This window comes from Thalia democratica, chromosome 6, assembly GCF_965202585.1.
Source record: "Thalia democratica chromosome 6, ktThaDemo2.hap1.1, whole genome shotgun sequence".
NCBI lineage: Eukaryota > Metazoa > Chordata > Thaliacea > Salpida > Salpidae > Thalia > Thalia democratica.
In genome coordinates, this window is record NC_139170.1 from 56127032 (window position 1) to 56155014 (window position 27983).

Sequence of the window (27983 nt, forward strand, 5' to 3'; positions counted from 1 at the left end):
TAAGGATTATCAAGTCTTGCTCTCTCAAGGGAATATTCTCTAACCATTTAGGGACTACAATGTCTAAATTTCCCATCAGCTTGTAACATGACATCACACTATGAAGCTTGTTTGTTCGAAACAGTTTGATAATTTAGGTAAGCAACGACTAAGCTCATATGATGTAAATGTCAATATAAGTCGTATAATAAACTAGTCGACTGTAAATGTAAGTATCTTTCTTAAATAGAATCTAATTTGTTATTATAAGTCTTACACATGATACTACGCATTTGTTTTGCTAACATAAATATAGAAGTTTTCAAGACAATAACTAATAAGAAACTTTATTATAGTTCTCATTAGTATTTAATGTTTCAAATAAACATCTAAGCTTCTTGAGGTTTTTGTTCATAAACACCAAGAGAAGAGTCTCTTTTAATCTGTTTATCACAACTATTTTAAGTTTCATTTTGCTAGGTGTTTTAATTACACCGACATGCAAACTAAAATAGTTATACTCTAATAAAACAGTATGATTATTTAAAAGTATAACATTTACACCAAAAATAATAAAAAACGCAAATTACTGAAAAACTTCAGTTATAAGAATATTAAAAGATCTTAATTGCTGGTTTTGTTAAATATTTTATAGTCAAAAGAAACTAGCATAACCTATATTTGTTCATTTTTAATACCTTAAATAGCTTTTATTATCAGATAATGTATCTAACTGCTGAAATTGACCACGCTATAATTTAAGTGCAGCACTACAGACTTGTTAAGAAATGTCACATCTAAACTTAAATAGTTTAAAATTCATATATATAAGAATTGTGCTGATTTAGGTAATATATGTTTTGAGATCATGGTTAAGCATACAAATGTATGCTCATAACTGAGTATTTCAAGAGTTAATATTTTGGTTACTTCAAAAGTAATCGCCTTTAGTAATTACATACCTAAGAAGATCTATCAGAGTAAGCTGCTGCAGTCTTGCTAGTTATTACCCCTTGTTGACCAAAGTTGCCTCCTTCTCCTGTTACCCTGTGGCTTACTTAAATCTCGCAAAAGTTTATCGCTCCTTTTAAAAATCCTGATTTCGACTGAAATTTTGTAAGAAACTTTTTAATAAAAAATGTTGACAAGCGGGTTTCGATCATATAACTGTTGCAGTTTGCATTTTTTGAAATAAAAACTAAGTTTTAGGAAATTGTTAGATATATATTAAGAGCAAATTTAACGATTAGTTAAGAAGCTTTTATTTTTGTCTTCTTTGTAAACTTGAAAATATTTTGCGCGTTTTTAGTCTCAAATAAAACAACGGTATAATAAGTATCAGGCTTTTATCAGTTTTAAATAATGATTTTTTTTCGCTAAAGAAAAAACTTGTTTGCTTGGGATCCCTTCAATTGTTTAAACAGTTTTGCGGTTCTCGCTTTTCATCATCGTTTTTTATTACAAAGTTCATTATAAGTAGACATTGTCTAAGTTGAACAAAACTATTCGCTCAAAAAGTTTAATTTTAATAACAATTAGATACTTAAATTAAAATAGTTTTTATCTTTTAATTTGAACCTGTAAACTATTCTGTTGATCTGAAGTTTTTTGTTGTTTTTTATGGAATATAAAAAATTTATACAACTTTGTTATTGCACTATCTTACTATTTTTAATAATTTTGAATACTTCACTTTGGCTTAGTTTTTTCTTCTTCCAATCTGAGTACTTTGAAACTGTTTACTTAGATTGCTGTAAAAAAGAATGTACGTTTTGTTAACTCCTTCTAGTTAATGGAGCAACAACAATAAAGACCTTCAAAACTTTTTGTCCTGGGACCTTGTGCACGAAGAATTTTCGGTTATGCAGTAGCACATCCCGGATACCTTTCAATGTCTTGTCAAGGTTATTTAAAGAAAATTTTAATTGAAATAGGTATACAATACAAAACTATTTAAAACCAGCTAAAGTCATAAACATAAAAACAGAGATTTAGTTTATTTAAAAACTACTAAGTTTGGTAATCGCTTTTTATGTAACAAATGTATTTACTTTAATAAATATTAACTTCTTATAATAGAATCTTAAATGTTTTTGACAAGTTGCTTGATCTTAGTAATCTACAATTTTTTAAAATCAATAATCGTTATAAATTTTCAATTAGCTGTTTAGTAATCAACGACTTAATAATAATTTTCATTATTTAGTTTTAAAACCAGATAGGCATTTTATTTAATTCATTTGATAAATTGTAAGGGTTAATAAATGTATAAATTCATCAAGAGCAACATTTACAATTTATATTTAACTTAACTTTCTTTGTAAAATTTCTTGATACAGTCTGTTAAGGTTTTTGTGTTTAGCTGCAGTATCATAAATATTTGTTATTAATTATTATATTTTGTTTTAACTTAATAGTTTTTAATTTGGTATTTGATGAATAAGTACATTTTTATGACCAAAAACTTATTTAAATATAATAACATAACTAAGAAGTCATATGGTAGAATTTTTAGAAAATCTGGTAATTTTTCTATTGATTACTTTGAAGTATTTTGGAACTTTTTTCCTATATTTTGTATGCAAATTTACTTTTTTCTTTACAGACTCCACTTTATCAGCTAACAAATAATTTTCAAAGCTGTTTTTATTTTTATCTAGGGCTTTTAGAGGCTTTCCATGTTTTTTTTTTGTCCATCAACAGTAAAACCTGTTTGAATGTTTTCTTTTGTTCGTTTAGATTTTGGTTGATCTTTAACTTTTTCTTGCTATATAACCCTTTCTGGTACAAAAAAATCTTCAGAATAATCTGTGCCAAATACGTGGAAAACCATTTTTTGAAAAAAAAAAGGTTCTTCTATTTGTAAGATGCTTGGATTTACTTTTAAAAAATTGTAAACATTTTAGTTGAAAAAAAGCTCTATATGTGCTTAGCTTATTTTATGTTTTATAAGTAATTTTGTTTGAAAAAAATTTTGTTTAATTTTTAAAAGTATTTGACTTAAAACACACAAGAAAACTAAGCACAAAGCATAACTGTACAACTATTGTTTATTGAACAACAACATAAAATAGCGCTCAAAAAGTTTGGTACAAGGACTTTGTGTACGATAAAATTTTCGGTTATCGATTCATACACCATGGATACAATTTAATGTCTTGTCCAGGACAGATCTAAATAATTACTTGGTAAAATTAAGATAAAAAAAGTTACTTGTACTTATTGACCTACTAGGTTTAAAAACTACTTTTTTGTAAGTTTCAAAACTAGCTTTTAGAATAAGGAAGGGTATTTTTTTATTGGAGGGCCAGAGCTACAAAAAAGTCTTTTGCGGCCAGACTCGTTAAAAAAATCTTTGTGGGCTGTGTAACTTTGATAAAATGAAGTATGAAAATTTAAATATGAAACTCTTTTAAACTAAAGTTTCAACAAAAAATTCAGTTAGTAGGCAATGCTGTGTATTAAAAATAAAATGAAGAGCACTTTTCAACGTATAAATATTATAAAGCTCGGTTTTATTTGGTTTGTATAACTAATATTCAAGCTTGAAAACACTTGGCGGCCAGAAAATTTTGTTGTATACTCTAATTTAATTTTTTTTATCTAAGATAAGGGTAAACTAAATATGTCAAAGCTTTTACCAAAACAAAAACGTAAAAAAAAATGTTTTACTACAATTTTTTTTTTATTAAGCTTTGTTAGCGAATTAAATAAAAAAGTGTATGCAGTTTATTTAAAACCACCTTTATAAGAATCAAAACTGTTTTGAGCCTTAGAATAAAGTTAAGTATAGCCATGATTTAACTACAAATGTTTTATTAATTTTACATAAATTTTAATCACAAAGACGATACTGTATTTTACTTCAATGGTCTCTAACCTTTTCAAAATACTGTAAAACAAATTTTATGCTCACTAGACTATAAGTATTTAAAAAAAAGACTTTTCTAGTCTGGGCGTTTTATTGTACAAATTTCGTGTTAAAAACTGTTGGTTTTTATTATAAGTTATTTTTATAATTAAATATTACAAAATATACGTCACTCAAAAATATTTTTTCACTTGCTAGGTTTTCTGTGCAAGAAAACTTATGCACATCACTAAACTCAGACGCACTTTTTGAGAATCCCTTTAACTAATGAGGATACTCAATATTTTACAGCTTAACAAAATTTCTTAATAATATAAAAATACAAAGCTTACTTATACTGAACGTTATTGAATATTTTTTAAATGCTAAAATTAACTTTTTTTTATCTTAAAAAACTTAAAGTTTATTTATGTATTAAAGCTCAAGATTATTTCTGAAAATATACAATGTTTGCTATTGTACATGGATAATTAATGAAACAAAATGTTTTTGTAAAGTTATTTTCAAATATTATTTTAATTGTATAAAAATTAAAGTATTTAATTGTTTGTATCTAAAAAACGATAGTAAAAAATTAATAGCAGCATTTTTTAATTTAAAGCTAGCTATTTTCAATAGCTTTTTCTATTTCTTTACACTACATTTTTATATATTTTACCTTACTTACTTAAATCTTTAATGTTTTTTTGTACTGAAGAAACTGCCTTAAAGACTACATAAATTTATTAAACATAAAATAACATTCAAACTAGTTTAACTCTTATATTTAAAAGAACAATTTCATTTAAAAATAAAGTAACTGTCTTTTATACAATACATCGCTATATAACTAATACTTATTATTATTTTAAAAGTATATAAACTTAATATGTGTAATATTATTATCTTTACAGTTAATTTCTAATTCTATATATAAATATCAATTGTGGGTGTGCTCATCTAAACGAACACACGAACAATTGATATTTGTATTTATATAGTTTGTTGAAAACAATAAGGAAATTGGCATTTAAAAAAAAATCATGTATCAAACCATCTGTTTAATTACAATCCACTTTATACTATGTACTTTAATCTTCAGCCTATGCCTTTTTACTATGTCTATTTATCTACCTTATGTTTATATAAGCACCTTATATTCTTATACTTATATGTATTCACAAAGTTGATCTTATTTTATGTACTACTACTACTGCACAAGATCCTGGACAAGGCGTTAAAAGGTACCAGAGTATTGTACAACTCGATGACCAAAAGGTTTTTTCGTGCACCAGGTCCTAGGACCAAATATTCTGAGTGATACTGGTACTAATTATTAAAAATATAACTTTTAGTACAGCTATCATAATTACTTGATAGTTAATTCTATGCTTTCAACTTTTTATTTAAATAAATACACACACAAACAACTAACACTTGTATTTATTCAGTTTGTCAGTTTATTGAACACGATGAAAGAAACCGACGTTCAAAAACAACCTGTGAAAATCACAAACACATATTTACTGACGTTTCACGGTGGCCTTGTGCACCCAGTCCGCCTTGCACTCGTGGCAATGCCCGAACATCTTCAGCCACCTGTTCAAGCAGTGGGTGTGGAAGGCGTGATCGCACTTTCCAACTGTCACCGTACATGGGTTCGCCAGGCGCCACCTCTCACTCCTCATCATAGTGCAGTAGTCGCAGTGCAACGTCAGTTTTGTCAGGCACAACCCGCACGGATCTCCCCTGGCAGTCTTCGGGTGCGCGAGGAGCCTGAGTTCCTCTCGAGTCTTGTGAGCCTTTTTGTCTTTGTTTGTCTGCACTGGGTCTGGACTTTAAAAAGGTTAAAAATTTAGTTTTTCATACAAAAATAGACTTCTTATTTATTATCTATTACTAATTGTTCTACTTTTGCTGGTTATGTAGTTATATGAATTACTGTTTACAAAATACAAAATGAACTTATTAAATTAATTATATTACTTATTATGTTATGTTAACTACTCTATGTTTACTGGTTATGTGTTTGGACTAATAAATTAGTTATATATTAAGTTAATAACTTATAAAATATATTATATATTTAATATATTTAAAATGTTCATTCAAAATAGCTTATTGTTCAATATCTACTTTTAATCGTTATTGATATTAACTGGTTGTATAAATCATTTATCAAATAAACACAAAAGTTTCCGTATTTTTTTACAATATTACTTAACGTAATTTTAAAAAAAAAACTTCTATTTTTTATTTTATTATAAATAATTAGTTTTTATTTTAGCCGGTTAAATTTTTTATCAAACTATTGTTCAAGTGAACACAAAAGCACACTAACAGTGTAATTGGATTGAGGAATGGTTGGACTTCTTGTTGAGCATATTGTATTGGGCTGCTCACCGAAGCAATATGCTCTTCTGATTGGTCGGATTTTTTTGTAGGCTTCTTTTGCAACCATTTAGGCAGATCTTTGTTGCTCATTTTTTTATTACTGTTGTCCTCTATGAGATAACTTTTTTAGTAATACATATATATATATATATATATAGGGGCAACACTGTATGAAAAACATTAGTTAGATTTTGCAAAAGGTTTTTATATATACTTTATAGTAATTAAGCAAGGCACGAAAATAAAAAAAAGTTCTTTTTTTTTTGTTTACAGGAAAGTTTACTTTATATAAATGATAATACTAACAACACGGGTGCTTAGTTACGTTTAATTGGTACAAATAAGTTTTATTGCTGGGCACGTCTTCAGGTACAAATAAATAAACAAAAATCTAAATCTTTTTTATATGCAGGTAAATTTTTAGACGAGCGTGAACTTAACTTGAAAGCGTTTTTTAGAAACTTTATAAAAATGTCCAAACTTAAGACCCAATTATGATCATATCTTAATAGATAATTATTAACTTTTTTTTTTATTTTAGATAACAGTCCTTTGTCTTTAATTAAAAAAAAAATCCATTAAATTGGGGTTTGACTTCTTGAATAGGCCCCTTTAAATTTTGTGTTTTTTCTAGTTTTTTATTTATACATCCTTTTCTTACAAAATAATTTTTTATTTCAAAATTTTTTTCATAAACTTACTTATTAAAATTATTTTAATGATGCTATAAACTTTTTTTTCAATTCTTTTTTGTTTACCATAAGCCTTAATAAACTTTTCAGAAAAATTCCAATTTTGCACGATTTTCGTTTTTCAGATGTACAACCTTTTATGCAAAAATAAAATAATTTTTTAATAGTTTTTATTTTTAACAGACTTGTATAATCATGTTTTATGATGTTGTGCTATTTTTTCCAGTATATAATTGCTTTTAAAATATATGACCCATACAAGTTTTACCTAAACTCTTAGCACTTGAGCAAGAAATCCCTCAAATAGCGTTGCCAAGAATTTAGGTAAAACTTGTATGGGTCATACATTTTAAAAGCAATAATAAACTGGGAAAAAATGTCACAACATCATAAAACATAACCATACAAGTCTGTTAAAAACAAAAATAACTAAAAAAATATTTTATTTTTGCATAAAAGGTTGTATATCTGAAAAACAAAAAATCGTGCAAAATTGGAATTTTTCTGAAAAGGTTTTTCAAGCTTATGGTATACAAAAAAAAATTGAAAAAAAATATTTGAAAAAAAGTTAATAGCATCATTAAAATCATTTTAATAAGTGTGTTTAAGAAAAAAAATTTAAAAAAAAAAATTTTAAGAAAAGGTTGTATAAATAAAAAGCTATAAAAAAACACAAAAATTTTAAGGGGGCCCTATTCAAAAAGTCAAACCCCAATTCAATGGATTTTTTTAAATTAAAGACAAAGGACCATTCTTCAGAATTATAACAAAAAGTTTTTAATTATCTATTAAAATAAGGACATAATTGGGTCTTAAGTTTGGACATTTTTATAAGATTCCTAAAAAACGCTCTCAAGCTAAGTTCACGCTCGTAATTTGTAATTAGTAGCAGTTAGTAATGACAAACTATAATAATTTTTTTAAGTTTAAGGACAGCATTCAATAATATTAAGCATTTACATCAAGATAAAAAAAATACACAAAATTAAAAAAACGTAAAATACAAAAACTGTATCACAACAAAAAATAAATTAAAAGTAGAACTATTCAAAACGCGCCCAGTATGCAAATTGTAAAGAATTGCCATTGCAGAATACAAAAAAAAAATTAAAAAAATTAAGAACAGAACTTTTAGCTTTATGCTCTATTTCAAACTATCGTATTTTTAATCTTAAATTATTGTTAAATAGTTTTTTTATTGTATAGACTATAGATTGTTTTATTTTTGTGCTTTTCACTTTTTAATAATTTTTCTTGTATACGCTTAATTCAATTTAAGTTTGTCCCAATACTTGAAAATATTCATAACTACTTGTATTTGTTTATAAATTACTAATTAATACCAAAAATAAATCTACACATGAAAGATAAAACATTTTTGATCGTGATTTAGTAATTTTCATCCAAAGATCTGGCTAGCATAAAAACTTGTTTATACTAAATAAACTTAACTGAAAACCAATTTTTGCTGTTATTAACCGTGATTGTTTGAGCACATTAATTTTTTTTCCAGTTAGAGACTCAGTCTAACTATATTTGGAAAATAAATCTATATAAACAACAATGCAAAATATTATTAATTAACTGTTTAATATATCTATTGTCTATTTGTAAACTCAAGTGATACTTGAATTTTTAATTATGCTATCTTAAATGTCTGTATACTAAAAATTATCTAACACTTAAAATTAAGAATTAAAAACAACTTTACTGATATTTTTTGTTTGTACTGTTGTGTTAAGCTTATAACATGTGTTTATTAAATAAAAATAAAATGCTCAAAAATTTTGCAATTCAAGGACCTAGATTCATAAAATAGGACTTCCGGTTATCGAGTTGCATACCCAACTTTAATCAAAACTATAAATAAATAAAAAAACTTTAAAGTAAAAATATAAACTCTAAAATAAAAACTCTATGATGATGAGACTTATCAAATTTACAATATTAAATGTTTTCCTAAAAAAATATCCCAAAAAATAAATAAATAAATATAATAGTATCTAACATTAAATATATATTGCGCTCTATCTTAAGAGGTAAAGTTTCAATTTCAAATGTTTTTAATTTCTAATTGAGTCAACAACTTTAGAAAATAATTTACCCTTTTATGAATTTATGTGATTTAAAAAATAACAAAGTAAATAAATTTTAAGTTTTGAAATATTTTCAGAATTTTTATTTTACTATTAGTTTATTTTAACTATATAAAAAAGTAATAATAAAATAAAGCTAAATCAATTAAGAAAATAAAAAACAAACACAGCTTTAATATTTAATAAAATATTAAAAACAAAGCTGTGACAGATAAAAAAAAAACTATGCTGAAACTAAATAAAAAAAATTAAATAAATAAGCCCTTTTATTTAAAACTATTTGTTTTTACAACTTTGAATAAATATCTAAATATAAGAGTTTAACCAAACTAAAGTAATAATGTAAACAAGCACAAAAAACACATGAAATAGTAAACTAACTTTTTTTTGTAAAACAACAATAACCATAAAATAATTTAGAATATTATCAATTTTAATTTTATCGGTAATTTTAAGTATAATAATAAATTATGGTAAGTTTTTATTTATTATATTCAAAAGCACAAGTTAAAATAATCTTAGTAAACTTTTACTTTTAAAACCTAAGTTTTATATATATAAAAAGATAAATTTTTACAAAAAAAAATAGTTGTAACAAATAGACGGTGCTTAATTAAAAGAAAAAAATGAAGCTAAAAAAAATTAGGTTTTTTTAAATATCTCGTTTAAAAATTTTATTGCTAATAAAAAGTTAACAAACAGTTTTTTTTGTAAACTTTAGTTCTAAATTTGTTGTTAACTGAAAAGGATTTATCTTAAGTTTTTTTTAGAAAACTTTTGCATCAGGTTTAAAAAAGCAAAAGTAAATAGGTTTAAAGGTATTGATAAATAATAAGCTTCTAGCTAGGATTTGAAATCACACTGGTGTTGGACAGAATCTAATGCACAAAGTGCACACTTTTAGAAAATATACATGGTAGTTAGTACAAAATAAAAATTTCAAATCAGTTATCGAGTAGTAAATAAAAAGCAAAAGTTGCACTTTCTTTATTGGTGAAGGAAAGTTTAATGTTTAGAAATTTTAACTAAGTTTTTTAGTTTCAACAAAAAGCAAACCTATTTAACTACTTATATACTTTAATGAGTAAATAATGATAGCTGTAAAAATAAAAAAAAATATATACAGTCAAAAAAATAATACTTCTTAAAATAAATAAATAATATTATAAAAAGATATTATAACTGAAAATTTTGTCAATATTATTATTCTAATTAAAAGTTATCTTATAAATAGTTTATGAATCATTAAAACTTTAATTTTATCCTTGGATGCACTGTAAAACTTTAATTGTTGCTTTTAAAATTAAATACTGTCTTTTAGAACACTAATTAATAAATAATTTTAAATATCCAAAATATATTTTATATTTTCATACATATTGAGACAATAAAATGGATTTTTTTGATGTTTTTTATGTGTAGATAATATATCAAACAGCCCTAATATATACTACATTGTTTTTAGTTTGAATTTATACAAAAATATAATGGTATAAAAAATCAAAATTCAGTACTAAGTTAAATAAGGATTTTTTTCAGGAATGGAAAATTGTAAATAATAAAATGAGATTAAATTCATTTATAAAACCAAACCCAAAGTAAAAACTTATTTACTTGTTTTTATTAACTGAAGTTTTGAAAGCTGGCATGGCAAAAATACTAAAAAATCTGTAAAAAGTTCTGGATTAACAAAAAAGAGAGAGGAAAGCTGTAAACAGCCAAAATTATTTTGGACCATCTACATAGGGTTTAAAAATAGTAAGAAATACTGAAAAGTGTTGCCGTAATTTCTTAAATATTAGATTCTGAATACTGAATAAGCTATTTTTAGTTTATCTAAATATCTTTTGCTTGAACAATTTTGTGGCGATATTCTTTTAAAAATCTTGAAACCGTGATGCTCAGCAGTTTGGTTAAGCTACTTTTTTATTGAATTTTCATTTTATCACCAGTTATCTCCTTGTAATTTTTAAAGCTCTTATTAAGTCAGGATTTAAGTTGTATTTAACTGTTATAAACATTTTTAATTTTTTTTTTGTTTTTTACCTAACATTTATTTAGTTGTCTCATCTTCAATAATTAAACTGCGCAGACATGTTAAAAAGCCCTGCTTTGTTTACTCGAGCGTGAAATTACTAACTTAAAACAAACCAAAGTTTATACGCTTCATTGCTGAATTACCATAGTAACTATTAGCATTTTACCAACTCTGAAACTGCGTGAAATAGTATGTAGATATTCATTTATTAAGTCTTAAGAAATTAAAACGATCTTCGAGATTAAACTGTTTAAAATTCTGAAAATTTTTATACAACTAAAAAACACTTGTGCTATGTTTGAAGTAAGAACATTTCCATTAAATGATAGTTTTTAGTTTTGTCTCACTTAAAGTATTTTAGTCTGTGTTTGAAATATTTTCAGCCCTCATAAAAGAATGTTTTTATTTCAAACACTAGGTTGCAGCAAAGATAAAAATTTGTGCTTTGAGAAAAAATATTACACATAAGTGGAAGGAAAAAGTTTTCAGTAAAATTACTGAGGTTGCCATTGAGAGGAAAATTTTCAGAAATTTCTGAGGTTACTTTATTTTATATTTCTTCATAGTTTACTTAATAATTGACTGTTTATAAAACATTTAAATTTTCTCCTCTGTATAGTTTATAAGTACATATGAAATTACTAATATTAAATATTCAAAGTTTTTCAATTAAAAAACTTTGAGCTGTTTGTTATAAGATTTTTAAAGTTTTAATAAAAAGTAGTCGATATTTTCAAGAACTTAGTTTGAGAAAAAAATTTCTTTGATATATCTAGAAGTTATAACTGTAAAATTTTGATCAAGTAAAATTTAAATTGTAAAGATAACTTCATTATGTTAAATGTAAAAGTTATTTTGGATTACGTTTGAATTCCTACAAAATTATTCAAGTGTCATTTTTGTATTGTCTTGTAAAAACTTTTTAAACATATAACATTATCAAGATAGTTGAACAAATGCTTTTCTAAAGTTGAGATTATTCAAAACAAGTTTAGAGGGAAAATGTTGGTGTTGTATTTGAAATTACTCTGTATGAAAATGTCAGTGTGATAAAAATCTAAATATTTCTAAACAAATTAAATATAATTTTTTATTGCCAGTATTTTAAAAATACTTTTGTCCCAACAATAGTTGATTAAAATGGTTGAAAATTAATTTAGGGCGGATTTTAAATGTTGAATATCTGTGAAGCATTGCTATATATATATGTATACATAAAGTTTTTTAATGATACTTATTGTTTTTATATAATAATAATATAGTTATACCTATTTTTGACTAATACCTTAACCCAAACTTGAACATTTTATAAATTCTGTAAAATTTACAAGCATATCTGTAAAATTTGCAATATATGAGTTTGTCCATAATTTTTAGCCACCCCTTTAGTTATGTTGTAGTTGTTAAAAACTTGTGGTTGAAATGATTAAAAATTGTAACAAAATAACACACTTAAAAGTTTGCAACAGTCTGCTCTACGATTGGAGATGGGGTAACAACAAGAAAAGTATTGACTCTTACATAAAACCTTGAATTTAAACTTAATTTTAATATGTTACTAAAGTTAAATTAATTAAAAAAAATTAAGTTTTTGGTAATAGTTTGATGTAAATAACTTTAAGATTGATTTTTAGTAAACACTATGTTAAATGATCTTAAAAAAAGTTAAGGTCCATATGTTTTTATTAAAAAATTTTATTAAAACGAATTTATCTAAAAAAATTGATATATTTTTTCCATATTATACAAACTTTTGAAGGAAAACACCAGTTTCACTGGCATTTTGAATTAATTGAGTATTGAATTATATAAGAAAAAATGTACAGTTACAAGAAAATTAGTTTGATGAAATTCTTCAAAGGCTAAGATTAATTTTTTTTCAATATTATACAAGCTTGTAATGGAAAAAACTACGCTCACTGGCTGTTCGATTTAGCTGAGTATTGAATTTACTTAAAAAAATGTTACAGTTATGAGAAAAAGGTCTTATGAAATTGGTTGTGGGCTATGATTAAAATTTTACCATATTATACAAACTTGTAATGTAAAACACCACTTTGATTGGCTGTTCAATTTATTTGAGTATTGAATTACATAGAAAAAAGTTACAAATAAAAGAGAATGAGTCTGATGAAATATTTTGTAGGCTATGTTCAGCCATATATATACTGAGTTTGGGCTGTGACATGATTCTAGACCACCTTGCTGCTGCTAACTTGTAGTTCAATATGTATTGTTTGTTGTTTATTGGAAAGTTCTTTCTAAACAATGTTGTTTTAATTAAAGTAGTTATTTGATTTATAAGTAGTAAAATGTAGTGTTGTTTTATCAAAGATATTCTTAAATGTCTTTCTCTGAGATTTTTAAGTGTTTTAAGGTGTTGATAATATTCAAAGTAGTTTCTAACCCTTTAGTGTTTTATGTTTTACATGGCTCTATACACTTAATAAAGTTTGCAATTGTTCTTTAATACAATATGTTCATTCTTGTTATGCCTAGTTTTATATAGTGTAGCCCTAAGTATTATTTAAAATCAGTATTAATTAGATTAATATTATTATTTATATATTATGGTTTATAGTGTGGTTTGTGAATATATTACAGTTATATTATTTATTAAGTTAAGTAACCCACATTTAAATACCGGTTATAAATTTACTGAAGTTTATACTTCAAGCTTTCATATAAAAGCCGATGTCAGTTTTGTAATAAAGGGACCTACTCCCCTATACTCTTAAAAAATGGTGTTTAATGTTTTAACATAACTTTAAAAATACTTTTGTTTTTGATATAATTAAAGTTAATTGGGGTCTAAGCTCATTTTTACAAAAGTTATCATTGATAGCTTAATAATTATAAGTCATTTAACAATTTAAATAAAAGCTTATATTTTCCGACTTGGATAATAGCTTTAATTAAGTTATTGTTAAGTTTATTATTAAGTTTCTATTAAGTTAGCTTTTATTGAGTTGCTTAAAAATTGTAAGATAGTTATGGTTAGTGTAATTTTTTAATAATTAAAGTTAAGTTATGTTTTATAAATCGTAATTAAATGGTACGTTAAAGCTAAAACAATTTCATTATTTTAAAAGCTAAACAATTATAAATTTAATAAGTTTAATTTTTTTTTAAACTTCTGCATAAGATTTATGTGTAAGATATATGCAATACAAAAAACTTGTTTACTGTATCATCTCAAATATCTTTTAATCATCTTAATGTCATTTACTTAGCTTTTATTAACTTAAGTGAATTGTTGCTTGCTTTGTTATACAAGTACACTTGATCAATAAACTATAAAAGGTTTATGCTTGACCACCTAAGGAAACAGTTTGAATATATATAGTTTCACAAAATAGGTTTATATAAGCTTTACTGTTATTTACAATGAGTTATTGCTTGATTTGTTGTTTAAGTAAGCTTGATCAATAAACTATAAACGGTTTATACTTGATTACCAAAGAAAACTGTTTAGATTTCTCTTGTTTCACAAAAAAAGGTTTATGTAAGTTTTACTGTTTCAAAAATTGTTATTTTTAGATATTCTTAACAATATGTATCAATTTACTAATACTTTTTCTTAATAAAATGAAGTGAATCTTTGCTTGATTGGTTGTATTTGTTTGATGAAGTGTAAACGTATTACACTTGATAACTCAAAGAAAAAAGTTGTTTATATTTAGTTTTAAATAAAATGTTGATGAACATCTTTTCACTTGGAAAACCTATTCAAATCTAAGCTTCAAAAGTATTAGTTTTAAAATACTTATGGCTGCACGATTGTTTTCCAAGCAGATTTTTTAATAAACTAATGTTGACTCTCATATGAAAACTGAAATTTGAAGAAATTTGCAGAAAAATTTTGTTTTAATTTAAGGGTGTAGTCAGCCTGGTTAAAAGGTTTCCATAAAATCTATGTCAGATATTTTTAAAACCAAAATACAGGGTTTCCAAAAAACCTGGAAACTTGGAAAAACATGGAATTTAACAATTAGGTTAAAAAACCTGGAAAAACCTGGAATTTGAGAAACTTTGTAAAAAACCTGATTTTTTAACAATTTTAACATGTAAAGTAGTAAAATTCCAATTTGACACAAAAAATCTATCATATAGATAGTTTTTTTGTCATAATCAAACATTCTATTAAAAAAACTCATTTAAAACAGCTTCACAGTATCTTTTTAATGTTTTTATATTATTTAACACAGTTTCTTCCCTTAAACTTAGCTTCAAACTAAAAATCGACCCAAAAATGGGTACTTTTAAAAAACCTAGAGGAAATCTTGAAAACCTGTAGAAAATCTGCTAAAAACATTTAGCAACCCTGAAAATAAAAGCACTTAAAAAAAGTGTTTTTATATTTTAAAGTCTAAAACCCTAAAGTTTAAAGAAATATTTTTGTACAGTGGAATGTTTTTTGTTTTCCAAAACATAGTTTTTTTTATAGGAAACAAGTATTTTTTTTGTTTGAAAATTTTTATTAGATATTTTATTATTTATGACTAATAAAAATACTGTATAATTACATCAAAAAAAAAAAAATATCCATTTCTTTGAGCAATTTTTTACAACATTTGCCATATATCAAAAGTTGATATTTAGTATTTTAATATTAAGTAAAGTAAATATTAGCACATACTTTTCTTTTGTACAAAAATTGTCAATATTTGTTGAAAATTTGGAGAGGTCCTATTATCCTGACCTCTTAAAGACTTAATAACCAAGTTGTTTTGAATTAATAAAGTTTCGGTTTAAGACTGAACAAAAGTTAAAAAAATTAAAAAAAATAGTTTGTAATTTAAATATTATTATTTTAAATCTACAAAATATTCTTTTATAGAAATAAACTTAATTTATAATTTTAAAATTATTTAAACATAAATATTATTTTTATAACAATATGTATACAGCATTTTTATAGCTACATAATGTTGTTTTCACAATTTTAACTGTTTATATCAATGATAAAATACATATACTTGAAATCAGGCCATATACTCAAAATGTTGAAAAAATGGATTAAGTTTAACAATTGTTAAAAGTGGTCATATGATATATTTCAAATTGAATAGAATTGGATTAGTTAAATTATTAGTAGTTATTAAGTTATTGGAATAATTTTAAAACAAATGAAGTTTTAAGTAATTGTATAATGTACATTTAACAATGTATCTAACCTCAAAAAATGTGATTGCAGTCACTTAAACTCAATTTGTTAATATGTTTAATTTCATTGTTTAATTTCTTGTTACTGTTTTTAATTGCTTAATTTAACTGCAGTTTTAAAAATTTTAGTTGTATTTATAAAGCTCTTGAGACTAACTAATTTACAGAAAAAATATTAAATAAAAATTTAGTTAAGCACAAAAAAAGGAAACTAAAATTAAATATATTTGTTTAAGTATTTGAAATATAAAACTTGGTTGAAACAACGTACAATTTTGCAAAATCTTCAAATACCCTTGCAAACTTTTTATTTTATTTTAAAGATAGCTATTAAAGTGATTTAAATGTGATAAAAACTATTTAGTTTAATAATATTAATTATCAACTTTAATAATAGTAGGAACATATAATTGAACTATTTGATCACATTGTAGTTAATTTTGTTTATCACTACAAAGTTTTTTATTTGTGTTTCAAAAGTTTAACATATTGTAAAAAGTTAGAAAATCAGCTTTAGTGTTTAAATAATTCTAAAAGACACATTAACAAGTTTATTATAATCTGAAGTTTTCGTTAAAAATAATAAGCTAAAGTTATTAACAGAATAGTAAATATGTCTACAACGAGTGAAGATGGCAGCACCAAGCAGCCTGATGGCAACGCAGAGGTGCCTCTTTCGCCAGGTGAAACCTCAAAACTGGTGAAGAAGAACCTCACCTTTCAGGTATATTTGATTTGCTAGATTTATTTAGTATTGAATAATGCTCTGTAAACGTAATAATAAGATACAGGAAAATGATTATTTTAAATATTTCAACAAGTGCAAAAATCTTTTGAAAAAACTTGAAAAACTTTATTTTAAATTAAAAAATATTGGAACTTGAAAAAATTAATTGAAATTATTAAAAATTGGAAATAAAAAAAAAAAAACCTACAAAAAACCTGGAATGTAAAAATTTTTTTACATGCTATTGACATGTAAGATATTTTCATCAAGTGGCTGAGGGTTTTAAAGAACAAAAAAAAAACAATACTGTATTTAAAGGATAACTCTTTATTATTTATTTAGTTGATTTAAGTATAAAATAAAACTATGAATTTTCCACTTGTATAAAGATAATTATTGAAGTTTTAAAGTTTTTCGAATTATAGTTATTACTGTTATGTAATGTTTTAAAATTTATTAACATAAAAATATCTTTTCATTAATAAATCAATCAAACCTCTCGTTCATTAACAATAATCTCCTAATGATCTGTAAGAAATTAATGAATGATCAAACCTTACTTTTTCAGGTTGAAGTACCTGAAAATGAAAAGAAGGAAACCAGGTTCAATATTGCCGAGGTCGGTTCGGCTGGTGAGTCAGGTCCGTCAAGTCCCACTTCACCGTCCAGTCCTAGGTATGTTGTAGATATACTATATACTATGGTGTGTGCTAAATTTAAACTACTATTAATGTAAGCACGTTTTTGCACTACTTATATTTTATAGTTTTAAAAAATAGTATCTGTATGCTGGGATAAAAATAAAAAAACTAACTACTGGGAATAAGAAGACCACCTATGGTATTTAACAGTTTTTGAATATTTGATTTAATTGTTAGCTGAGATAAAAAAAACTAAATACTAGGAATAAGTAAGACTCCTTATGTTAGTAGTTTTAATAAATAAGTATTAAGTAGTGTGACTTATGTTTCAAGTATAGTTGTATATTTTACTTTAACTCTTAAAATGTAAAGTATTTTTTCCCTTCTGCTACAAGTACATTTCTGAGGAGAAAAAATGAGGTATATCACTTGGTCAGCTTAATTTTTTTTATGGTCAGCTTCCTTTCTCAAACAATAAATATCTAACACAGACATGACACCGTCTTATCAACCAATCAGATGACTGCTGATTTCTTGCAACCCAAGACTGAATACTACAGAATGACAAACCCGAGGGAGAGACCACCAATTGACTCTGTTGGGTACAGAAGACATGTATGTTTTGTAGAATCTGTTTGAAACTAAGTGAATGCTTTAGACATTTACTTTTTAATTTATTACCTGAGTTATAAAAAAGCAATTTTATATCAAAATCCTTTGAATATAATAACAGATGAAAATTTTGATTTTTTTTGTTATTTATCTGAATGTTTTAACTATATGTTTGGTATTAAAACAAACCTTAACTTATATATTTTGTACTCAAGTTTACAAAACAGGAAAACGAGGATGTGGAGAAAGGAGGTACTGGAAGCGATGCTTTGAAATTCGGATGGATTGTCGGTGTTCTCGTAAGATGCGTGCTCAATATTTGGGGTGTCATGCTGTTTCTCAGGTGAAAATATTTACTTAGTTTATAGGTAGTTATACTGTTACTTGGTTGAAAAAAAAAATAATTGATTAATATATGGGTTTTTGAGTTGTTTCTTATGTAAAATTTTTGTATCTTCTTAATATATTTAAGTTTGTTTCTAAGGTAAAAATTAAATATTTGATCAGTATATAAAGATTAATTTTGTTTCCTAGGTAAAAATTTAATATTTAATCATTATATGAAATTTTAATTTGTTTGTTAGAAATTGACCTAGTATATATAAGATATAGAGTAATAATATTTGTTGTTTTTTATTTTTGTAGCATAACTATAACCATTTCCAATTCTAATAAATGCAAGAAAGGCATATAGTATTTGTTTAAGGTAAAAAAATTTGGGCTCTAATATTTACTACAAGCTTATTTGAAACTGTCTTTGTATCTAAGGTGATGCAAAAATTTATAAAAGTCAATATTGATAATGGGAAAGGGTCAAAATTGCGCAAAGTAAAAATTGCACAAAGACAATTTTGCACCAAGAGTCAATTTTGCACGGAGGGTCATTTTTGCACTAGAGTTAAAAGAAAAAGAATAAAATTATATAAAAACAGCAGAAAACAAAAATTAAGTAATAAATTAAAAAAAATAAATAATAATAATAAGTTACTAACCGAGGGTAAGGGTTAGGGGTAACAGTTACATTAAAAATTAAAAAAGAAATAACTAATAAAAATTATTATAAATATAAATAAATGAAAATAAACTAATTAAAAAGAAGGAAAGCTACCTACCGAGGGTTAGGGGTAACAGTGATAGAAAAAAAAATAATAAAAAAATTATTAAAAACAATAAAAAAATCAACTCGTGCAAAAATGTCTCTGTGCAAAATTGTCTGCTTAAGCGAAAGTGGCCCTTCTAGCAAAAGTATCTTCGTGCAATTTTATCTTTGTGTAATTTTATCCCCTCATGAAAAAAAATCTTCGTGCAATTTTGTGCCCTCGTGCAATTTTGTACGCTCGTGCAAATTTGACAGCTACCCATTAATATTAGTATCAAAGTAATCATCATCATGAGTTTTAGCTTAGCCTTGTATTTCTTCAAGAAAATCAGTATTTCTAAATAGCTATTTTTAGTTTACAAATATTGTAAGGCAAAATTCAAAGACTTAACTAAATTAAAACATCATACAGGTCTCATTTTTATTAAAATATGATAAAACACGTAAGTTTTTCTTTGCTAAAACTGAATACTTGAAATTACAGGTTATCGTACATAGCAGGAACGTAGCTTGGTACATTTCTGCAGAAACGTATACTTATGTGCGAAAAAACTTACTTTGTTTTCAGCTTGAAAAGACCTTAGCTTTTATTATTCATTTGTATTTAGTTATGCACTCCTGACAGATAATTTTGACATATATGTGCTCTTTAGCATTTTTAGTGTTGTAAAAATTAAATACATCCAAATTGTAACATTTAGCGCGTTAATGCTTGAATTTGACAAAAAGCTGCATTGCAAAATTGATTCTAATGGAAGCTTGTCACGCGTCATTTCAGATGTTTTAACTTTTTTGAGCTAGCTACGTCCCTGGTACATAGTATCTTTCAAACAGTCAATTTTTTTAATTTTGTAAACAATATATTTTTAAGTAACTTTATTTAAACTACAAACTTTTTGTGGCAAGGCACATATTATTTTATTACCACAAAACAGTACAATTAAACAAACATCAAACAGGTTATCGTACATAGTAGGTGAAGCTGGTATATTTCAAACAGTCATGATCATCCTACTTTCAACAGTCGTAACCACTCTCACCACTACTTCCATGTCTGCCATTTGTACAAACGGTGTTGTTAAAGGCGGCGGTGCGTACTACCTCATATCCAGGTAGTATTTTAATGTTATTTCTTTATGTAAACTTTGAGTTTTAAGTTTTGCTTTCGAACTATTTACTTTGTAAATTAAAAAAAAAATAGTTAAAAAAATATTTTGGAAATACTTTTACAGTTTTTGTTTAAAGTTTATGTAAATGAAGTTGCTCTAAAAGATATCATTAAACTAAACCCATCAAACCCATCAAATAACTATAGATTAAAACAGATATTTTTTATAATCAAGTAAAAAAGTACACAAAGCTAGATATAAAATTATATTTTTTACACACTTTTATAATTTGCCTTACCTCCTTAGATCATTGGGCCCGGAGTTTGGTGGAGCGATTGGAATTATTTTCAGTTTAGCAAACGCCATCGCAGTAGCCATGTACGTAGTCGGTTTCGCTGAGACTGTCAGGGATCTGATGAGCGAACAAGGTCAATTGTTACATTAATTAATTTTTTAAATTTAAAAAAAATTTAAATTAAATTGTTTTAATACAAATAAATGTAGCACAAAAAAATTATACTTTGTGTCGAATAGATCATAGATAAAAATCGAGAGATTTTAATTCAGAATTGATACTGTCGTTTATTACCATCTATTTTTCAATAACCCAGAAGAACAAAAAAATGTACAATGCCACAATATTTATTTTTGTTTCAATAAAAATTTTGCATTAATGGTGATCTATGAGTAAATGTAAAATGCAGGTTCTTACAGTGCAGATGTTTGTTGCGTAAAACAAGCGTAAAATAAATAGAAAATCTACACAAGCTTGTAGATATTACCTTAATAAAATTAAAATTACAAATTATTCCCACTTAACAGGAGTGTGCATGATTTGCGACGACCAGCGCATCTGGGACGTGAGGATCATCGGAGCGATCACGCTGATCCTACTTCTGGGGATTACCCAGCTCGGAATGGCGTGGGAGTCGAAAGCGCAGTTGGGGCTCTTAGGGATCCTGATCATATCCATACTGAATTTCCTGATAGGAACTTTCATCACGGACAGCCAGAACATAACTGACGGTTCCAAGATAGCTGCCGGCTTTCACGGCTATAATGGTCAAGTGAGTGCTATACTTTCTTTAAAACATATAATAGTATTCAACTTATATGTAGTTTAAGTAGTTGAATGGATAAATTCAATAGTTTAGTAAATGATTTTCTAAGCAATGAATTTAAAACTATGATTGTTCAAAAGTGCTAAAGTGTTGACCAAGTTATAATTTTGTTGTTTAAGCTTTTTTGATTAATCAACTTAAGTATATTAATTGTTGGACTTATTTATTATAAACGCTTTAAAATTTATATATCAAAAGAATAAGCTGTTGTGTTTGTTTAATTAAACCTGATTAGGTTATTAGTATTCCAAAAAAAAAAAATCAACAGATTTTCAGTGAGAATTGCAGGTCGCTTGTTAATCGTTGTACTTAACTATTAATAATATAGTTGCTGTGATAAATAATACACAAATAACTACTTATTTTCTCAGGTGTTCAGTGAGAATTGGGGGTCGCACTACCGGAAGGAAACATTCATGAGCATGTTCGCACTTTTCTTCCCCGCAGCAACAGGAATATTGGCAGGTAAGAGATTATCCCCTTATTTAATATTTGTATTAACATTTGTATAGTTGATGAACGATGTATAAAGCTACATAACTCTACGCATGTTTTTAACACATTATTAAATAACCCAACTCCTTATTTATAAACAATAACCCTTTACTTTATTCATAAATATTAAAAATTGCATATAAAAATGAATATCTGTAAAGGTTATATTTAATAAAGTACAACACAATCAGCCACATAACTCCACACAGGTTGCAACATATCTGGCGATCTTAAAGACGCGCAGAAGGCCATCCCCAAGGGAACCTTCCTCGCCATCGCCATCACTTCAACCGTCTACGTCATCATTTCCTTCATCTTGGGAGCGATCCAACTACGTGACGCCACCGGGCTCGCCAGCGACTTCCTGGGAGAAAACGCCACCGCGCTGTGCAACCAGACGTCGTGCGCGCTCGGCTGGAATTTCTACGGTGAGGGCAAGTGCTTGACGACAGCGCCACCTAGTAACTGGGGCGACGACCAAATCGCGTTGTACTACAACACCTCGTGCAAGAACGGTCTGATCAACGACAAGCAGGCCATGGCGAAGATCAGCTTGGTGTCGCAGATCATCACGGCCGGTATTTTCGCCGCAACCCTGTCTTCAGCACTCGCCAGCCTGGTGAGCGCCCCTAAGATCTTCCAGGCGGTGTGCAAGGACAAGATCTTCCCCGTCTTCAACTACTTCGCCAAGGGCCGAAAGAAGGACGACGAGCCGATGAGAGCCTTCCTGCTGGCTTTCGTCATTTCCCTGGGCTTCATCCTGATTGGTAAGCTGGACACCATCGCGCCAATCATATCAAACTTCTTTTTAGCTTCCTACACTTTGATCAATTTCTCCTGCTTTTCGTCGTCGCTGTCAAAATCGCCGGGGTGGAGGCCGGCTTACAAGTACTACAACATGTACATGTCGTTGGCGGCATCGGTCATCTGCTGCGCCATCATGTTCTTGATAAGCTGGTACGGAGCATTGATAACAATCGGTTGCGTTGCGGTCATTTACAAGTACGTCGAGCACACGGAGCCCAACATCAACTGGGGATCAAGCGCTCAGGCTTACGTGTACAAGCAGGCGTTGGATCAGGCGTTGAAATTGAACAGCGTCGAAGACCACGTGAGAAACTTTAGGCCGAGCATACTGGTGCTGACGGGTAAGTCCACGCACAGACCTGCGCTTGTGCATCTTGCAAGTAGTATTACGAAGAACACTAGTCTGATGATTTGCGGGTGCGTCAAGTTGAATGAGAAGAAATATCCGTTTGCAGAGGTGAGTATTTGAATATTTGTTAAAGTTTTTAAACCTTAAGGTAAAGCTTAATAAACTTTACCTATCTGGTAAAGTGTTATAGTTAGGATTAACTTTACTACTTGTTAAACAAAAAAAAAGTTATGGTTTTAATAAGTAGTTTACGAGTTGCCAATAGTATAGTTTAAAAAAAGTATATACAGAATTATTTTATTACAAAAGTGGATTTACAAAGGCAGATAAAAAGTAATAACATTCATTTCAATTAAACATAGGTCAAATACGAGCAAAATGACTTGGATAGAAAGAAGTACAAGGCTTTCTACTCTTGCGTGACCGCAAACAGCTTGGAAGTTGGAATCAACAACTTGATGCAGTCTGCTGGACTCGGTAGGATTTTTGTATAAGTATAGGAAGTAAATGTACAGTTTTATATGTGATATTTACTTACAAACCATATACTTACAAATTATGACAATGTAATAATTGTTGTAATTTACATATTCGACTGGTAAAGGTGTAATAAATAACAGGTAATGTTTTAAATACAGAGATTAAATTATATAATTATTATATTTAAGTAAAAATACTTACAAAGAATCATTACCAGGTAAGATGAAGGCCAACACTTTGATGCTCGGTTTCAAAAACGACTGGAAAACTTGCCCGAGATCTGACATCGCTACTTACACTTCTACCATTAAGTCAGGTTGGTGCAATGTAATATACTACGATTTAGTTTTTATGCAAATGCAACGCAAAGATAGAATAAGTTATTTTTAAGGTTTGCTAAACTAAAGAAAAGATAAGAAAAATTAACTTAAATGTGTTTCCACCTATAATTTATTATTCTTAAAACTGCTTTCTATGATATTAATTAATTTACCCACAATTGATAACATGAGTATAGTAGTACCATAAAAGGCATATCTAATACACACCACAATAAAATAAAAATCAATCAGGATTCGACATGAAATTTGGAGTGTGCGTGTTGAGAATCTCAACTGGTTTGGACATCAGTGAGTATTTGGAGAAGGAAGACGTTTTGGATGTGGATCTCAACAAACTGGGAGGATCAAGCTCAACTGTTGAGCAAGGAGACGGTGATGCTGTTACTAATAGTAAGGTTTGTGTCTAATTAGCATTATTGAGATGTAAGTAATGTGGGTGGTCATTTAGATAAAAAGTTTCATAATAAATTTTCAATAAAGGCTTTATTGACCTCAAGTAATATATATTAACTTTGTAATTTTTATTAGTTTTTGACTACATAGTATTTTGTCAAAAAATAATAAAACAAACTTATTAAGATTTTATTTAATATTTTAGTTGATTTCAATGCTTGAGTTAGATAATAAATTAATTTTTATGTCTTTAAGTGCTGTTTTCAAAGACCAGGTTCAATAACAACCTTTATATTTACAGGTAAGCTTCAAATCGGACCAGGGGCAAGAGAGGATCAACCCGACGCAGATCAAGGACTTCAAGGAGAACAAGCAGGTAGTTGTATCAGCTTTAACCCAGATCCAATCCAAACACAAGGGCAAGACCATCGACGTGTGGTGGCTGACCGAGGACGGTGGGTTGACCGTTTTGTTGCCGCAGATCATCGCGCAGCGGCAGCAGTGGAGCAACTGCAAGCTGAGGGTGTTCACTATGAAGGTACGTTGATTTATAATTAAAAGGAAAACAAAGTATATAGTTTTAATTTAAAAAGCTATTGGTGAAATTAAATCATTATGGTCGTATGAAGTTTAAGAAAATATATGCAAATTTATAAACTATGTTCACTATGAAGGTGCGTTAATTTATAAAACTTTAGGTAGCTGTTAAGATTTTTAATATAATAATAGTCATAAGTAATAAATCAAAAATAGTTTTCTGAGTATACTTTCAGGGTTGCCACTTTACCTGGAATCCTGGAAAAACCTAAAATTTGACAATTTAGGCAACAAAAACCTGGAATTTTAAACAAAAATCACAAAAAAAAAACCTGGAAAAACCTGGGATTTTAACGATTTTCACATGTTTAGTCGTAAAATTTTGATTTGACTCAAAAAATCTATCATATAAGTAAAACATTTTTGTCATCATCAATTTTTTATTTATTAAAAAGCATATTTAAAGTACCTTTACAGTTTCTTTTCAATGTTTTTAGCTATTTATTACAGTTTATTACCTTTAACTTAACTTTAAACTAAATATAGACCCAAAAATTTGTAGTTTTAAAAACCTGGAAATTTTTTTGAAAAACGAGTGACAACCCTGATACTTTGTATGGTTGTTATAATAACAGTTAGTATTTAAATATTCAGTAGGTTTATAGAAGTTGAAAAATTAAACGCAAGTTAAAAAGTACCATGAGTTTTTATATTCAAAATAAGTGTTTACGTGGTTGGTTAGATGTTTCTTTATATTTTATAACAAGCAGATGTCAAACAATTGAACATAATTTGTTGCAAACAACTCGATTCACCCAAGTAATAAAATAATTGACAGGACTTTTTTATTTTTATTTTTATTTTTATTTAACTGATAGGATTCATTTTACAGGACGAGAAATCAGGCCAGAGTGATTACGACATGTTTTTTTTTGAATTATGAAAGTATTTACTTCAGATATACATTACAGGACAGAAAAGCTTGATAAAAGCCAATTGAATTTAATATTAAAAATTAAAATAAATCAAACAGGACGAGAAATCGGGCCAATCGGATTACGACATGTTTATTATTGAATTATGAAAGTATTTACATCAGATCAATATACATTACAGGACAGAAAAGCTTAATAAAAGCCTATTGAATTTAATTTTAAAAAATAAAATAAATCAAACAGGACGAGAAATCGGGCCAATCGGATTACGACATGGCTAGGATGATCAGCAAGTTCCGCATCGACTGCGAAGACGTGCAGCAGATCGACGACTTGAGGCACGACAAGCCGAGTGATGTGGCGGTGAAGAAGTTCGAGGAGAGCATTGGGGAGTTGATGACCGACGACCCCAACCCGGAACCGTGGCAGGTATGAAATATACGGTTTATTATGGGTTTTTAATGCCTACAAAGCTTAAAAGGGCATTATACAAGAAGTTATACGGTTTAAGTTAATAGAAAAAAAAAACCTTAAGAATGTCTACAAAGTTTGTTTATAAAAGGTTAAAAAGCCTAAAGGTAAAAAAAGTTATTTATATCTCAGTTTTGTTTCAATTTATCATTATTCACATACCGATTTACCATGAGTTAATTATTGTTTTATGAAGTTTTGAAAGTAACAGCTAGTAATATAAATAAAATTTAAATATTTGTTAACCTAATGATTATTACAGAATTAAAACTTTTACATAGCTTGTAATTTTTTTCAGTGATCTTCAGAAATTGCTCTTAATCTAGATAAATAACACTAATTTACATTAAGTCAGTTTTTTATTAAACCTCACTTTCACAGGTGTCAAACATCGAGTTTGAGAAGAAGAAGGCCAAGACCCTCCGCTTCATCCGTCTCCAAGAACTCCTCCAGAAGAATTCCAAGGATGCGGCTCTTATCTTCGTCACCCTTCCCCTGTTCAAAGACATCAAGTCGTCAGCGTTGTACATGGCGTGGCTGGACGAGATCACCAAAGATCTGCCGCCCGTTGTGCTCATAAGGGGTAACCAGACTTCTGTGCTGACCTACTACTCTTAAGTTCATACAAGTCACCCGCGAATTGTTTCCACCCCCAAGAATAAATCCTGACACTTCTTTCATGACTGTCTACCATGTGTACTGAAGAATCTTTACCTTTTCAATCTGTCTTTGATGTGTCTTTTGGGCTTTATATATAATTATGTCATTTAAGTTGTTATCAAGTTACATATATATCTCTCAGTAGACGTTTAATTTCCTATGAAGATCTCTTTATATCTTTGGCATGCAGAAAACTTACAATTTCTACATTTCAGTGTGATTTTGTTATCACAAATCACACTTGATTCGGGTGGAACAAACTTCGCGGGGCAATTTTTTGTTTTGTGGATCACTATTATGGGTAATGAAGTGCGCTTTTTCATCAAGCTGGATTAATTAAACTGTTTTAGATTTAACTTTTAAGGGTATTACAAGAACTTATAAGGGTATTTCAAGAACTTTTAAGGGTATTTCAAGAACTTATAGGGTACGAATAAACTTTTTTTTTGTTTTTATTTTGAAGTGTTACAATGCAATTAGGTTCTTTTACGCTGACATTCTATCCTTTATTTCTTTATTTAATTCGTGTTAGTTTATTATTCGTTTCCTGACCAATTAAAAGTTTTGAATTAATTTAGATTTGTTCAGTTTTAAATGTCTACAAATTTTAGAAACTCTTGTACTTTTGAAAGCTTGTTTTGTTTTATTTATATAAAATCTCTATGAACAATTCATTTCTTAATATCAACTACAAAGTATTGTGACATCTATTTATTTTACAAGTGAAACTTTTTTGCAATTGACATTTTTCTTCCATATTGAGTTTTTAAAGTTTGAAAACAAGCTTTTATTTTTAAGAAAACCACATTTTAGATTATATTTAATTAGCTGCTTTACAAATAAAGTTATACACAAGAAACTATTTTTAAATGAAGCAACTTTATCTAGTCATTTATACACAAAACTATTTTGAAATTAGAAAAAGTTTAGAGCTACTATAGATGTTATAAATACACATTAGAAACTATTTTGATTTTACTAACCTCTAGCT

General features: G+C 27.4%; 1 protein-coding gene across 1 annotated transcript; it reads left to right on the top strand.

Moving 5' to 3' along the window:
- Nucleotides 1-11526: 11526 nt before the first annotated feature.
- Nucleotides 11527-27745, top strand: LOC145838131 (solute carrier family 12 member 2-like). Its single transcript, XM_082945677.1, has 16 exons — nt 11527-11588; nt 16819-16939; nt 17511-17617; nt 18075-18198; nt 18423-18538; nt 20254-20406; nt 20710-20831; nt 21226-21470; nt 21896-21989; nt 22229-23283; nt 23538-23652; nt 23873-23971; nt 24228-24391; nt 24691-24927; nt 26105-26290; nt 26714-27745. The coding sequence occupies exons 2-16, from the start codon at nt 16829-16831 to the stop codon at nt 26948-26950; spliced, it is 3165 nt and encodes a 1054-aa protein (XP_082801803.1). The 5' UTR covers nt 11527-11588; nt 16819-16828; the 3' UTR covers nt 26951-27745.
- Nucleotides 27746-27983: the final 238 nt, after the last annotated feature.